Source organism: Eubalaena glacialis, chromosome 7 (genome assembly GCF_028564815.1).
Source record: "Eubalaena glacialis isolate mEubGla1 chromosome 7, mEubGla1.1.hap2.+ XY, whole genome shotgun sequence".
Taxonomy (NCBI): domain Eukaryota; kingdom Metazoa; phylum Chordata; class Mammalia; order Artiodactyla; family Balaenidae; genus Eubalaena; species Eubalaena glacialis.
In genome coordinates this window covers 43,203,718-43,217,110 of record NC_083722.1, presented here as the reverse complement: position 1 = coordinate 43,217,110, position 13,393 = coordinate 43,203,718, and the positions used below count along the sequence as shown (strand labels likewise).

The 13,393-nt window shown below is 34.3% G+C and overlaps 1 protein-coding gene across 1 annotated transcript in view; it reads right to left on the bottom strand.

Moving 5' to 3' along the window:
* The window catches only part of GFRAL (GDNF family receptor alpha like), a 63,079-nt gene extending 54,222 nt beyond the window's left edge, over positions 1-8,857 (bottom strand). The window contains 3 exon segments of the mRNA XM_061197455.1: positions 2,380-2,538; positions 4,624-4,758; positions 8,836-8,857. Of these exon segments, the coding sequence (XP_061053438.1) occupies positions 2,380-2,538; positions 4,624-4,758; positions 8,836-8,857 (316 nt within the window).
* Positions 8,858-13,393: the final 4,536 nt, after the last annotated feature.

The window sequence follows — 13,393 nt, the reverse complement described above, 5'->3', positions numbered from 1 at the left end:
AAAAATTCTCTAAGCAAACTAGAAATAGAAAGGAATTTCCTCAGCCTGATAAAGGGAACCTGCAAAGAACCTACTGCAAAAACCATTCTTTACTGTGCAAAGCTGAATGCAACCCTCCTAAGATAGGTAAAAAGGCAAAAATGGCCACACCAAACAATCCTATTTAATATTATACTGGAAGTTCTACTCAGAACAATAGAGCAAGAATAAGAAATAATGGCTTACAGATTGGAAAGAGAAGAATAAAACTCTCTTTATTCTCTATTCGTAGATAACAAGGCTATCTATGTAGAAAATCCTATAGATTCTACAAAAAACAATAAACAAAACAAACAAAACCCCCTAGAACTATAAACTGTCCATATAAAGTGCCAATTGTAAAACGTCCATATAAAATGTCAATTGTATTTCTGTATACTAGCTATGATCAATTGAAAATTAAAATGTAAAATAAAGTGCCCTTTACAGCAGCATCAAAAAAGTGAAGCATATCTGTAAATCTTAACAAAATGTAAGAACTGTTATATTCAGAAGTACAAAATATTGATAAAAGAAATCAAAGAAGTCCTAAATACATGGAGAGATATACCACGTTCATGGATTTGAAAACTCGCATAGTAAATATGTCAATGCTACCTAAATTGATCTATAGTTTTGAGGTAAGCCAAATCAAAATGCCAGCAGGATTTTTCTGTAGACATTGACAAGCTGATTGTAAAATTTATATGGGATAGCAAAGAAGAATAGCTGAATCAATTATTTAAAAGGAAAAAATTAAAGGAATTACACTGCTTTATTTCAAGATATCCCATGAAATTACAATAAATAAGACTGTGGAATATTAGCAAAAGTATAGAAATATGGGTAATTGGTACGGAAAAGAAAATCTGGAAGTAGAGCCAGCAATATACAGCCTAGTGATCTTTTGAGAAAAGTGAAATTGAAAATATCTTCAGCAAATGTGGTGGGACAATTAGATATCCATATGGCAAAAGAATATATCTGACCCATAGCTTGCACCATATAAAAAATTAACTCAAAATGCATCATAGACCTAAATATAGAAACTAAACTACATAATTTTGGAGAGAGACTTTACCAAATAATATATAGAGGTGGCACATAAGCACATGAAAATATGATCAACATTATTATTATTTAAGTGCAAATTAAAACTACAGTGTGATACCATTAAATATGTTTTGGAATGGCAAAAAAAAATTGAGTGCTTCTGAGAATGTGGAGCAACTGGAACTTTCATACATTTATGGTTACTTCAAATTTGAAATACAGTATTAAAGCTTCTTATAAAGTTAAACATACACTTTACTATACGACCCAATACTTTTTTACCAAAGAGAAATAACTTATATTTATACAAATCTTATATGTGACTATTTATAGCAGCTTTATAATCTCTAAAAATCTGGAAACAATGCAAATGGCTTTCAGGGGTGAATGGATAACCAATTTATGGAATAACCATACAATGGAATACTACTCATCAAAAAAGAGAGCAATTTTTTTGATGAATCGCAAATATATTATTTTAAATAAAAGAACACTGGCTCAAAAGGCTACATGTTATATAATTCCATTCCTATAAAATTCTGGTAAAGGTAAAATTATGGAACAGAAAACAGTCCAGTAATGATTGGATGAGTTGGGCAATGAAACGTTCAAGATAGATGAGAGGTAAACCTTTCTCTTATAAAGTGGGGGAAGGAGGATTCTGAAAGAAGAGGTGAGAACTCTATGAAAACAGGTGTATTCCCAAGCTGATCACTTTTCGGAGAAGGTACATAGGGACATTGAGGATATGGAAATTGATTACATTAGGACTATTGGATCCCACGTATCTCTTGGAAAATCTTTCTGTAAGCTCAGGACACATGTCGACAAGCTTGATTACCACTACTTCACCATCAGGCTGGCACTTTGAGTAAACAATAAATAAATGCATATTAAATAATCAAGTTATCCTATCCAAAGGCAAGCATAATTCTGGGTAAGTGGTTATACTTTGGTCTTCCTCAGGAGACCCTGTATTCTTTACCAACAGAAATGGTACCTTATTTATCTTCTATCATTTAAGTCTTGTGCAAAGCCATAGTGAGCCTCACAAATATATGTATTGAACGAGTGAATGTATAATGCTAATGAATTATAATAGAATGAAGCTTGAAATTGTGGTTAGCAATTACAGAAATATGCCATGCACTTACTGAGATCTACAGCTCACAGAACCTTAAATTATATGAAGAATTAATCAAGTCACCAGAAAAAACAAGAGTTCATCAAATTACATAGATGTGGTTCACTTTGACATTGTACTTTTCTTTTCAATGACAGTAAATGTTTCATATAACAATGTATTACCTGATTTGTTGATGCATTTTTTTCCAAGCAATTTCTTAATGGTACAGTAGAGGTCATCAGAGCAGAGACAATTTTTAAATTGGAAATTGCTTTCTGCTAAAGACCGGATACTTAAATTACAGCTGGATGAATCCTTCATCTGGCAGGGGTTGCCTGGATTTCACAGTCAAACATATAACACTCTAGATATTAATCTGAATATAATTTTTGAGGCCTCCTACCCAAGATACATTAAAGTTTTAAGGAGCCTCCCCTTACCCAAAGCTTTTAACACGTTAATTTTAGTAATTCATTATTAGAGTGAAATTATCTGGGGTTGCTACAGCATGTCCATATAATTGACTTTTCAAGCAAAAACTATTTCTACTGTTTTCTCCCCCAATATTTACTTTCTAAAATAGAATAAAACTTTCTGTATTTTAAAGGAGATTTGTCCCCACTTAGAATGCCAACTTTTTCTCTTTAATAATAATCAAGGCTGCCCTTACACGAGGTGACCAGAATGCTCTGTAATCTTAGCTATTTTGTCAGTTTAGCAATTGTATTAGCTGTTTGGTCTTAATCTTATTTTATTTACATGTCATTCCAAGATAATAATAAGAGACAAGCAAGTGGCTCTAAATTTATCATGGAAAAAGATGTGGTCCTCTTTCATAATTACCAATATTTCATGTTCTTCTTTAATTTAAAAAGCCATATTCATCTACCCAACAATTTTCTTTTATTCATTTTTCTGAATAAAACTACTTGAGTACATTTCACTTGTGTATTTGAGAATATTTCTATTTCAACTTCATGCATGGTATAATTATGCAAATTTACCATTCACTGCAAATGACTTGCTATTTGTATACTGAAATCAATAAATATGTTATAATTCATGACACGCTGAATGTGATATTTTAAATTGCCTTATAAAATGTAACAAGGAGCTTCATCATCAAAACAAATAACAGACTTTTTTTTGTCATTGTCCTTTATTCTCATCTTAATATTATTATGTTATTTGAGAAAACTTACAATTGAAATTCTTTTCCTGAACTGTAATGAGAATGTTGGATTAGAGACCTATAACTTTCTTTGGCGTATGAACATTGCATGTACTCCCTTGAAGGGCAGGGAAGAAAAGGAAATCTTGCTCCTTGTCTACATCCTATGTAATTCCTTGAAATCTTGTGGCTGGACAGGAGCTCTGATGTTGGAGGTTGTGAATGTTGACATTGTTAGAACTATGGGTGGTTGCCTCTTAACCCAACACACTCCACCTTACATTTTGGGGAGGTAGAGGAAGCACAGGCAGATAGGCTAGGGTCGTGAGCAGTACAGAATTTATCCTTCATGAAATGGTTGGAGTAGCAAAGTGAGTCATGAAAGAATATATTTTTATTTTTCACTTTGGATTTCTCTTACTGAATATGCCAGAAAGTTTATTGGGTTTTTACAGTTTTATCATATTCATTATACAAGTTGATAAAACTTTTTATGTTAGTATAAGATTTTTTGAAAAGTTATGTCATAATAATATTAGGGCAATGTCCCCTTACATAATAAGTTTATCTATTTTTAGTGAATGGAGTCTTACTATAATGTTCTCATTCAATATATATTCAGTTACTTGATATATTCAGTACTTTTTTTTTCCTGTTAAACAAATAACAGTGACTTTCCAGTCTTCATATTCTCTACCCATTGGGCCTCCTCTGAAATGTTTGGAATGTAGGAGTAGTTAAAAATAAAAATATGTTTTAACTTGTTCTTGACACAGTTGGAATGGAAAATAGTGTATAGGTTGCAAAAACATGAAACTCATGTTATGTACATGCAAATAAATAATGTGTTTGATTGTGACAAATGTTATCTTCCTATGTTATCCTGACATAGTAACATATAAGCAAAAGAACATTTTATTTGAAAATTTTTTTGCCATGCTTCTGAGAGGCATGTGTATAATTGTAACATTGGTGAGATAAGTAAAAAAATAATCTGAAATCCTGCATAAAGTTGCCTGCAGTGTCAATGCATTAGGGCCCTTGAGTAATTTAAGAATAGTCTTTTGTATCTAAATTCACTAATAAGTAATTGTAGGCGAATCACTTGAATACCAAGTTTAAGTAAGGTATTTAGAGAAAAAATTTAGTTCCTAGGATAGTGAAAGAAAAAGAACAAATTCTATTTTTATCTCTGTAAAAAGAAATTATTTGAGTGTGTTTTAAACTTTTTATGTTAGTATAGAGCGTGTTTTACCTGATACATTGCAGGCATCTTCCATTATTCTCCAGGCATGTTTACATCCATCTGCATCACTTAGGCAGAGTTCTCTTAAATAGGTACAATCAATGGTTTGGGAAGTGGACTCATTGTCCAAGCATAGCCCCACAGCTTGAATAACAACAATAACAGAACAACAAAAACAACAGCAATATGGCAGCTATTTACCTCAAAACTAAGTTATTAATTATCAAGACCAGAATTATGAAAATTGAAATGTGATAAAATCATTACAAGTCTGGAATGGATCTTAACCTCCCCTCTAGCTACAGATCTCTGTTTCTCTTATATAAGATTCTTAAATAAAAAGTCTGTATTTGCCCTCTTTCTTTCTTACTGCTTATTCATTTCTCAACTTATAATTTATTATTTCTATTGTTCCATTGAAACTACTTTTAAAAATGCTCCAATCATCTCCATAACATCAAATTTAATAGTTTTAAGACTTCATCTTGCTTAATTTTATCATTGGGCATTTCACCGTCATTTTGTTCTTGAAACTCTTTTCTTTTGGCAACCCTCTCTTCTAATTCTCTTGATACTTATTCATTTGATATTTTCTGACCACAGTTAGAATTCTTCCCAGAATCCTCTTAGTTTTCTATTAAAATATATTTGAAGCTTAGGTTCTGTCCTCAGGCTTTTCTTATTCGCATTTTACACCCTTTCTGTGGACAATTCCATGTACTTATGGTTTTAACTAAAATATCTAGACTGATGATTCTCAGATATATAATTCAATCCCATATTTTCCAGTATTCCAGTTACAGATGCTGTTATCTCCACCTAAATGTTCCAGACACACTTCCAGACAATATTATCATCAGTATTGTCCTGCTCGTCATCACTCCCTGCTGGACCACCCTACTTCATCAGCAATTTCACCATTCACAATGGCACCCACACTGGGAACCTTGGGTTCATGATAGGTTATTTTTCTATCCTCAGTTTTACTCTCCCATATCTACTCTTGCATGCTTCATTGATTCTCATTTTGAATATTTGACCAACTCACCAGTTAGTCAGTCTGCCTCCAGTTCTATCTTATTCAGATAGGTTCTTTACACCCCCTAATCTGCCTCATGCACCAATCTAGTCCTGCTGTTTCTCTGCTTCATCCTTTGGATGGTTCCTCTTAGCATGACTCTCCTATTCTTCATCATGTGCAATCTGGAGGTGCTCGAACATTTATAGTTTCTCAGATGCTCCATGCTGCCTTGCACCTCTGAGCATTTACTGTATGGCACTCCTTTTCTTTTTACTCTGGAATAACCCTTTTTTTGTCATTTAAGACTCGACACAATAACTACTTATTTTTAGGGAAACTTTCCCTTAATTCAATACCTGTTTTCCTACATTCAAATTGAATTCAACACCCTTCATCTGTTTCACTAGTCTTGGGAATTTCCCAACTATAGCATTTATTGCTCCATAATGAAAGTGTGTATTTATTTTTGTCTTTACCACTGGGTTCTGGGGTTTTACTCAGCAGGCATTAATTCATGATCATATTCCTATCATCAACACAATGATGGATCATACATATTCAATTAATGCATATTGACTTAACCAACTTGAATCGTTCTTTATGGATGAGTTATATATAAATAACTCTTAATATTCAATAAATATAACACCTTCCAGATATTTACAAGTTATTTTGGGTAGAAGAGAAAAGGTTCCAGCAAGTTTTTTAAAATACCAAGAAAGTAGCAATGTTAATTTAGTATATTGTTCCAATTACTCAAACTAATTCTGCAAGTATACAAACTGACACTTGCTTAATCAATCCATAGAAAAATATGGAAATTACAATTGAGTTCTAGAGACAGTATATTAACTATAATCAAGAGACCTCAAGCTATGTCTTAATCACAGCCAAATTATTTGAATTTTTAAAAAGATGATGTTATTATGAACGACTTGTCACAACATAGAGTTATAGGCTTCAAGTTAAGCCACAGCATCTTTTTTTTTAAAATATTACCTCTTTCCAAACTTCTTCTCCTAAGGAGAATCCATGAAAACTGATTGGATCATATGTATTACTGGCTGAGTCACTGCATTTGGAGATTAAGCCCATGCGTGTGACTTGGTCACATTTTTCTTGTTGAGGGCTAGAGTGGAAATTGACATATCAGCTTTCTGTGTTTTCATGTGTTCACGGATAACCTCATCTAGCCAAGCTCCTGTTCTAGGTTAGCAAGCCTAGAGAAAGAGAAAGAGCCACTTCCATTCTGGCCCAAGGTTACTTATTTCAATCCAGCTTGCCAAAGATCCTGAAGTAGGGATTTCATGTCAGAAAGTCAATTTATAAGCAACTAGAGTTTCATTTGCCATTGATCACTATTATCTTGTGAATACTTCTCTCAGGAAGCTTATAGGTGATGGTCTCCTGGGTATATCATCAAACCTCACTTGTATCTCAGTGCAATGATCATTAATGAATTCTACATATTATCTTTCCCAAATGTGTTTTATTTTCTTTCATATTTAAAATTTTAGGTTGAATAATCACCTTGATTGTTTTACGTGATTTTCCACACCTTCCACTCAGAAGAAATACTAAATCAAGTAAGAAAACCACTTCAACGATTTGGCCCAGAAAAATCAAAATAACTTCAGCTTTCCAGAATCTTATCCATTCCTGACAATGATTTCTGGCCATGTATTTAAGCCAGGAGTTTTCAAGGATCATCTTGAAATGCTAAGTGAAAAACAGGTTCTATTTTAAAATAAATAAGATGGAGAATATTGCACATTTTATCACCCTTTAAAGATGTATAAGACTCATTAGGCTATTAAATGCTTTGTTTTAAAAATTCACTATGTCTCACATTTCTTTGGCTGCAGAACTTTCCTGCATCACAAAGCCTATTTAAATGATGTTGAACAAATATTCTGAAGCACACACTATGGGAAATATTGATTAAACCTATCAAATAGCACAGTTTTGACCCTAACAGTGTTAGGTATGATTTCCCTCATTCATGCAACCTAGTGTCTAGGTTAATTTAGAAGTGAAAGTTGAAAACAGGAGGCCATCACTACCTTTTTAATGGGGGTCCATAATGAGGTTGTAATTTATTTTGTGTGTTTCATTATATTGCTGCCTGATCTACAAAAATTAAAGTTTCCTAGATTTCTCCTTATTATAAATCATAGAAATAAGGAAACATTATTAGCAATAAATACAAGGAACAAAGTTTTGAATAATGATTACTTAACCCCCCCCAAACCTGAAAATATATAAATGGTTTCTTCTTTCTTGCCTTTATTTTCTTTGACTAGATTTATTTTTATTTATTTATTACTAGACTTCCAACATAATTTGAAATAAACTTCTTTGTTTTCTTGCCCACAAGTGTGCCTTTATTCATCAGTATCTATTAGCAGAGAGTAAGCAGAAAATACACTGGCTTTGTTTTAATGAGTAAATTATTAATATTCAGCTACAATTATAACTATCCCTTTTTCTGAATGCAATTTGTAGATTCTACTGCATGCTGATGAAAATATAAATAGCTTCTCCAATAACACATATAGCAAGTAGATCTTCATAGATTCTACTTTTAAGTATACATTATTTTTTACTAACATCTTACAATGCATTCACACTACCCAAGACAAGAGAGATAAGTTCACACTTTATCTCTAGGTTACAAAAATTGACTGAAATGTGAAGAAGCATTTGATGTCGTGTTGTGTTACTCTACTAACTGCCTCCTTCTTATTAAATATTAACACCTAAAATCAGGGGAATTGAATGGTTTAAATTAACCTCATTTCAATTTAATACCAAAGAAAAATAGATAATAATTCAAAATTTGTCATCTTATAACTTGTAAATAGGTACTGGAAGGTTTCATTTCTAAAAGGCTCTTGTACAGATGTCAATTCTATAAATCCTGATCAATTACTTAAAGTGATTGGATTATTCTATATATAAAAAAGAAACAACCTGAGCTGTTAATGCAATTCTCACATTGTGCATTTTCTATAGAGCTATATAAATAAGTAAAAGTAGGTGTACATTTTTGCAAAATTAAGAAGCTATGTTAAAGTATAAATTTGTAATTAATACTTTATATTATAAACATTTGTTAGCTTGACAGTTAAGTGACAGCATTTGGTTCACGGAGAATTGGTGTTATGAAATCAGATAAACCGGAAGCATAATTCACTTACCGAAGAAAATGAAGACTATCATGGTAGCCAGCTTGGGGCTGTTCACCTGGAAGAAAAGCAGATGTCTTTCTCCGACCACCTTCTTAACAGTAACTATCCACAATAAGGCTTCAGCTTCTACTCCTGCTTCCTAAAAACATCACTGATTCAAGTTGGCTTCCTGTCACCACTTCCTCACCAATCTTTCCTGAGCTGTGAACATTCCTAATTAGGTCCAAATTCAATTATTCTCTTCTGAGTGTACTGATCTCAGATATTATGCTTCCAAGAAAGCCCAAGAGCCAGATACTAAGAAATGATACATACTCTGTGCAATCAGGAAAAAGGTGGGGGTTTTTTTCCGTTCAACTAGAATGCTAAACTGTGTACAAGCCTCCCAACTATAACTCAAAATTTTCCTAGACACTTGAGAAGGCTCAGTTTCTACTTCATTAATTAGCATCATTCAGGCAATTTTATATCTTTGAGGACAGGAAAAAGGAGAAAAGGCATAAGCAAAGCCCAGGAAAACGTATGGGGAATTCAAGTTCCACTAGGATCAAACCAGTGTACTTCATCTTTCCAAACAAGAAATGTTTTTTACAGGTGCCCCAAACCCCAGTGTGCCTAAAACTTGTGCTGCTCTAGCCACAGTTCCTCTAACACTTCAAATAGGGCAATGTGTACGGACTGACTTCTCGACATTTGCCACTCGACACTATTTTTCTGAGTTTCAATGAGATGCATTGCTATGATCTGAAGATCTGTGTTCCCCCAAATTCATATGTTGAAATCCTAAACCCCAGAGGAGATGGTATTAGGTAGAGCATTTGGGGGTTACTTAAATCGTGAGGTGCAACCTTCATGAGTGGGATTAATGTTTTTAAAAAAAAAAACTCCAGGAAGTCCCTTGCTCCTTCCACCTTGTGAGGACACAGTGAGAAGTTGTCAGCTATGAATTAGGAAGAGGGTCCTCGTGAGACGGTGACTGTGCTGGCAGCTTGATCTTGGACTTCCAGTCCCTGGAACTGTGAGAAATAAATTTCTGTTACTTGTAAGCTACCCAGTCTGCAGTATATTGTTGTAACAGCCTTAGTGGACTGGACAGACAGTATTTATCTCCTCTTACTTAGATTGTGCTCTTCTTCACCAGAATCTAGAACACATCATCTACCTGGGGACTTCGACTGAGACTTCGACTTTTAAAATAGCCCGAGACATTTTTGTAATGAATGCTTAGGAAGTAAAAAAAATGCTGCATAACAGGAAATTAGGAAAAGGCAGCCATGGATAACTATCTTGAGATGGGGGAGGAGCATTTACACTGTGTGTACGCAGTTACACAATGAGAGAGTTGTTGATTGCAATTGTCCATATTTAATTTACACTAGAAAATAAGTTATAGCGTATTTTGTTTTCAGAATGCATGATGGAAAAGTACAGACTCTGGAGTCCAACAAACTGAAATTATAACCCTATTTTTCTCTGTAGGTGTATGTAAATGACTTTCCATCAGAAGTTATTTATATTTACTCTGTAAAATGGGCTGACTGTATCCATGGTTGCTATAAATGTTAAATATGTATATGAGGTTTATATTACAAGAGATAAACAAACGACAGTTATATTGCACCCCCTGGCTTAGTTATTATTTAACCAATAATTATAATGCCATAAAATTAACCAATTATTTCCTTTTAAAAGGCACTGAGTCACTAAGCTTATATTATAAATTTTGTTGAGATAATTATTCTTTTTGATATACGATGACTAAAAATGGTTTAAGCTCAAGAAAGATTTGGTGGCTCTGTTGGTTTGCAAACTGGTCCCTTACACAAAGGGCAAGGAGAGTCTGAAAAAAGGGGCAGATTGCTCCAGATAGGTAGGTATCAGATTTAATAAGCAAAGGAACTTACATACAAGGAACCTGTTTGGGGTGAACAACAGACAATTAGATGTTCGCACCCACCCACCAGAATCTTAAAATTTTATAGAGAGGGCTTAACTGGGTTCAATCATGTGCTCCATCCAGATGGTCTCAACCACACAGAGCTCTCTCAAGGCTGAGTCCTTCAGAGCAGCCCCACTGCGGGAACAGTGGACAGAACGTACATTTGGAGGACAGAGGAGGCAAGGAGGATCTTCCAATTCCCTGGGTCCAGCTCACAGATCAAACTGCAGTAATACCCCCTGGATGACCTCTTCCAAGAGGTTCTGTTAGTTGAAGAGTCTGGTGGTAGAGCTGATTTCCTGCATGTTTTAAACCTTCGAGGTCTGAAGGGCTTGCCCTCCTGCCTCTGAGCTGCTTTCTTCTGTCGGCTCCATTCACAGGCAGCTTCTTTCCTCTTGATGGAAGATGCTGTCAAGCTCTCAGCCTGCATCCTTCTCTCTTAGAAGCCAGAGTGGGAAGTGGGGCTCTTCCCATTAGGATTCCAGAATTGAGTCACATCAGTTCTAGATGGGCCCCATGCCCATCAATCTTGGAAAGCGGAACTGGTCCCACTTGGTGCCCAGCATCATAGAGGCAGTTGGAATCGGCCCTACTGAACCCACAAGAACTGATGGTGGGAGAGGGATGCATTACCAAGGAAAATTGTGGTGTTAGGAGCCACATGTGAAGGAATCCTGGGTAGGAAAAAAAAAAAACATACTCAGTAAAGCATATAAATGTTGAGTTTATGTGGGGTTACCACAAGAAAAATAAACTGATGAAACAAGAGAAAAGAATACCAAAATACTATTTCCTGTTCAAGGAAGGTTAGTTATAACTTTCTAGAGAGTGGTGCTATGCAGAACTGAATGCAGGGCATAGGGTGAATGGCGTTAATCTTTTCCGAACAGTTACAGCTGCTGAGGTCTATTGCTTACAGGTATAGAAAGCATCTGTGGTCATATTCCTGATTAATTCAAAATAATAATTGTCAGCTGTGTCACCGTCTAAAGCAGGGATTTTTAGCATTTTATTGTGCCATCAATCTCCTTTCTCCATAGACTGCCCCCTCCTTAGAATATTTTTAAAGGCAGTTTTTTTAAAAAAGGTATTGCTTCAACAAGGACCTGCTGTATAGCACATGGAATTCTACTTAATACTCTGTAATAACCTATATGGGAAAATAATCTGAAAAAGAATAGATATATGTATATGTATAACTGAATCACTTTGCTGTACACCTGAAACTCACACAACATTGAAAATCAACTATACTCCAATATAAAATAAAAACAATTTAAAAATGCATGAAGATTGTAAAAAAGGTATTACAAAGAAAATTACTCATATGAAATATATTCATCAAAATATTTTTAAACACACTTGGGACAAAGTGATACATATGCTTCTTTATTAAAAAAGCAAATATCAAGATCCAGGCAGGTCTAATAAGACTGTAATTTCAGTGTAGTGATGACCATAGATACTAATTTGAGATATTTTCCATTAATATACTATTACATAAAAATATCTGTAATTTCCCTTTGTGACAATACAGCACAAGAAGTACTGAATTTTAAATTAGAGTTTAGTAAAAATAGAATACAGTTTTGCCCCAAGCAAATGTATAGACACACCAGATTAATAAACAGTACCTTCAACTCAATTATTTACTGAAGTGGAAACTGGCAATTGAATCAGAATATTTTAGAGGTGAGAGAAAATGATAAAAAATCAGTTTCAGTAGTTTCCAGTGATAATGGGTGTGTGATTTTAACATGTATTCTGTTTTGAATAAAATGCTCTCAAATAAATGAATCAGAAAAAAAATAGAGTTGCTCTGGTTGAAATTTGGGTGGCAAGCCCCAAGCTCTGGTCAGGGGGCTTTGCATCACCATCCACAGCTGCCATTGAGGCATCCAAAGACTCCAGAAGGCCTGTTCAAAAATCACCTGTCTCATTTACCTGTTTGCAAATTTTTTGTCACATAAAGAATCCATTCTCATAACGGTTAAATGAAATACCTTAGACCTCGAGCCTCATCACTGGGCAGAAAACACTATGATTTCTATCCAACCAACACTTACTAAAAGCCTACATAGAGCTCTATGAAAAAATAAAGCTGAGGCATGGTCCCTAGTTTCATGGATCAGATAAACCAGGGTGCAGAAGAAACTACATATAAAGAAAGAAAGAAAAATTTGTTAACAAAATAAAAACATAGTAAATGAGTGAAAAATCTATGTATTAGAAGACATTTCTTTTTGGAGCATAAGACAACTACTTTGTGTTTAATGACATTTGACTCCCCCCACCCCACCCCGGAAAAAAAACACCCTTGCATTTGTATTTGTCTACTTAAAATTTTGTAAGATGCTTATACCTGGAGGAAAGAAAAAAATCTGAACAGTCTCAGATTTAGAGTCAACCTAAAATTGAGAGCTCTGGAAAGAGGCTATATGTAGAATATAGAATATATAATATATGTAATATAACACACACACACATACACAGAGTGATGAGTTCCTTAGCTATAAAGCCTGGAAACAGCGTTCTAAGACACTTGGTAATAAAGGAAGACATTATCCAGTATTTGGGGAGAAAAAATAATAGAGTCTTTCTGCCTGTTCCCGGAGGGTCTCAGGAGAA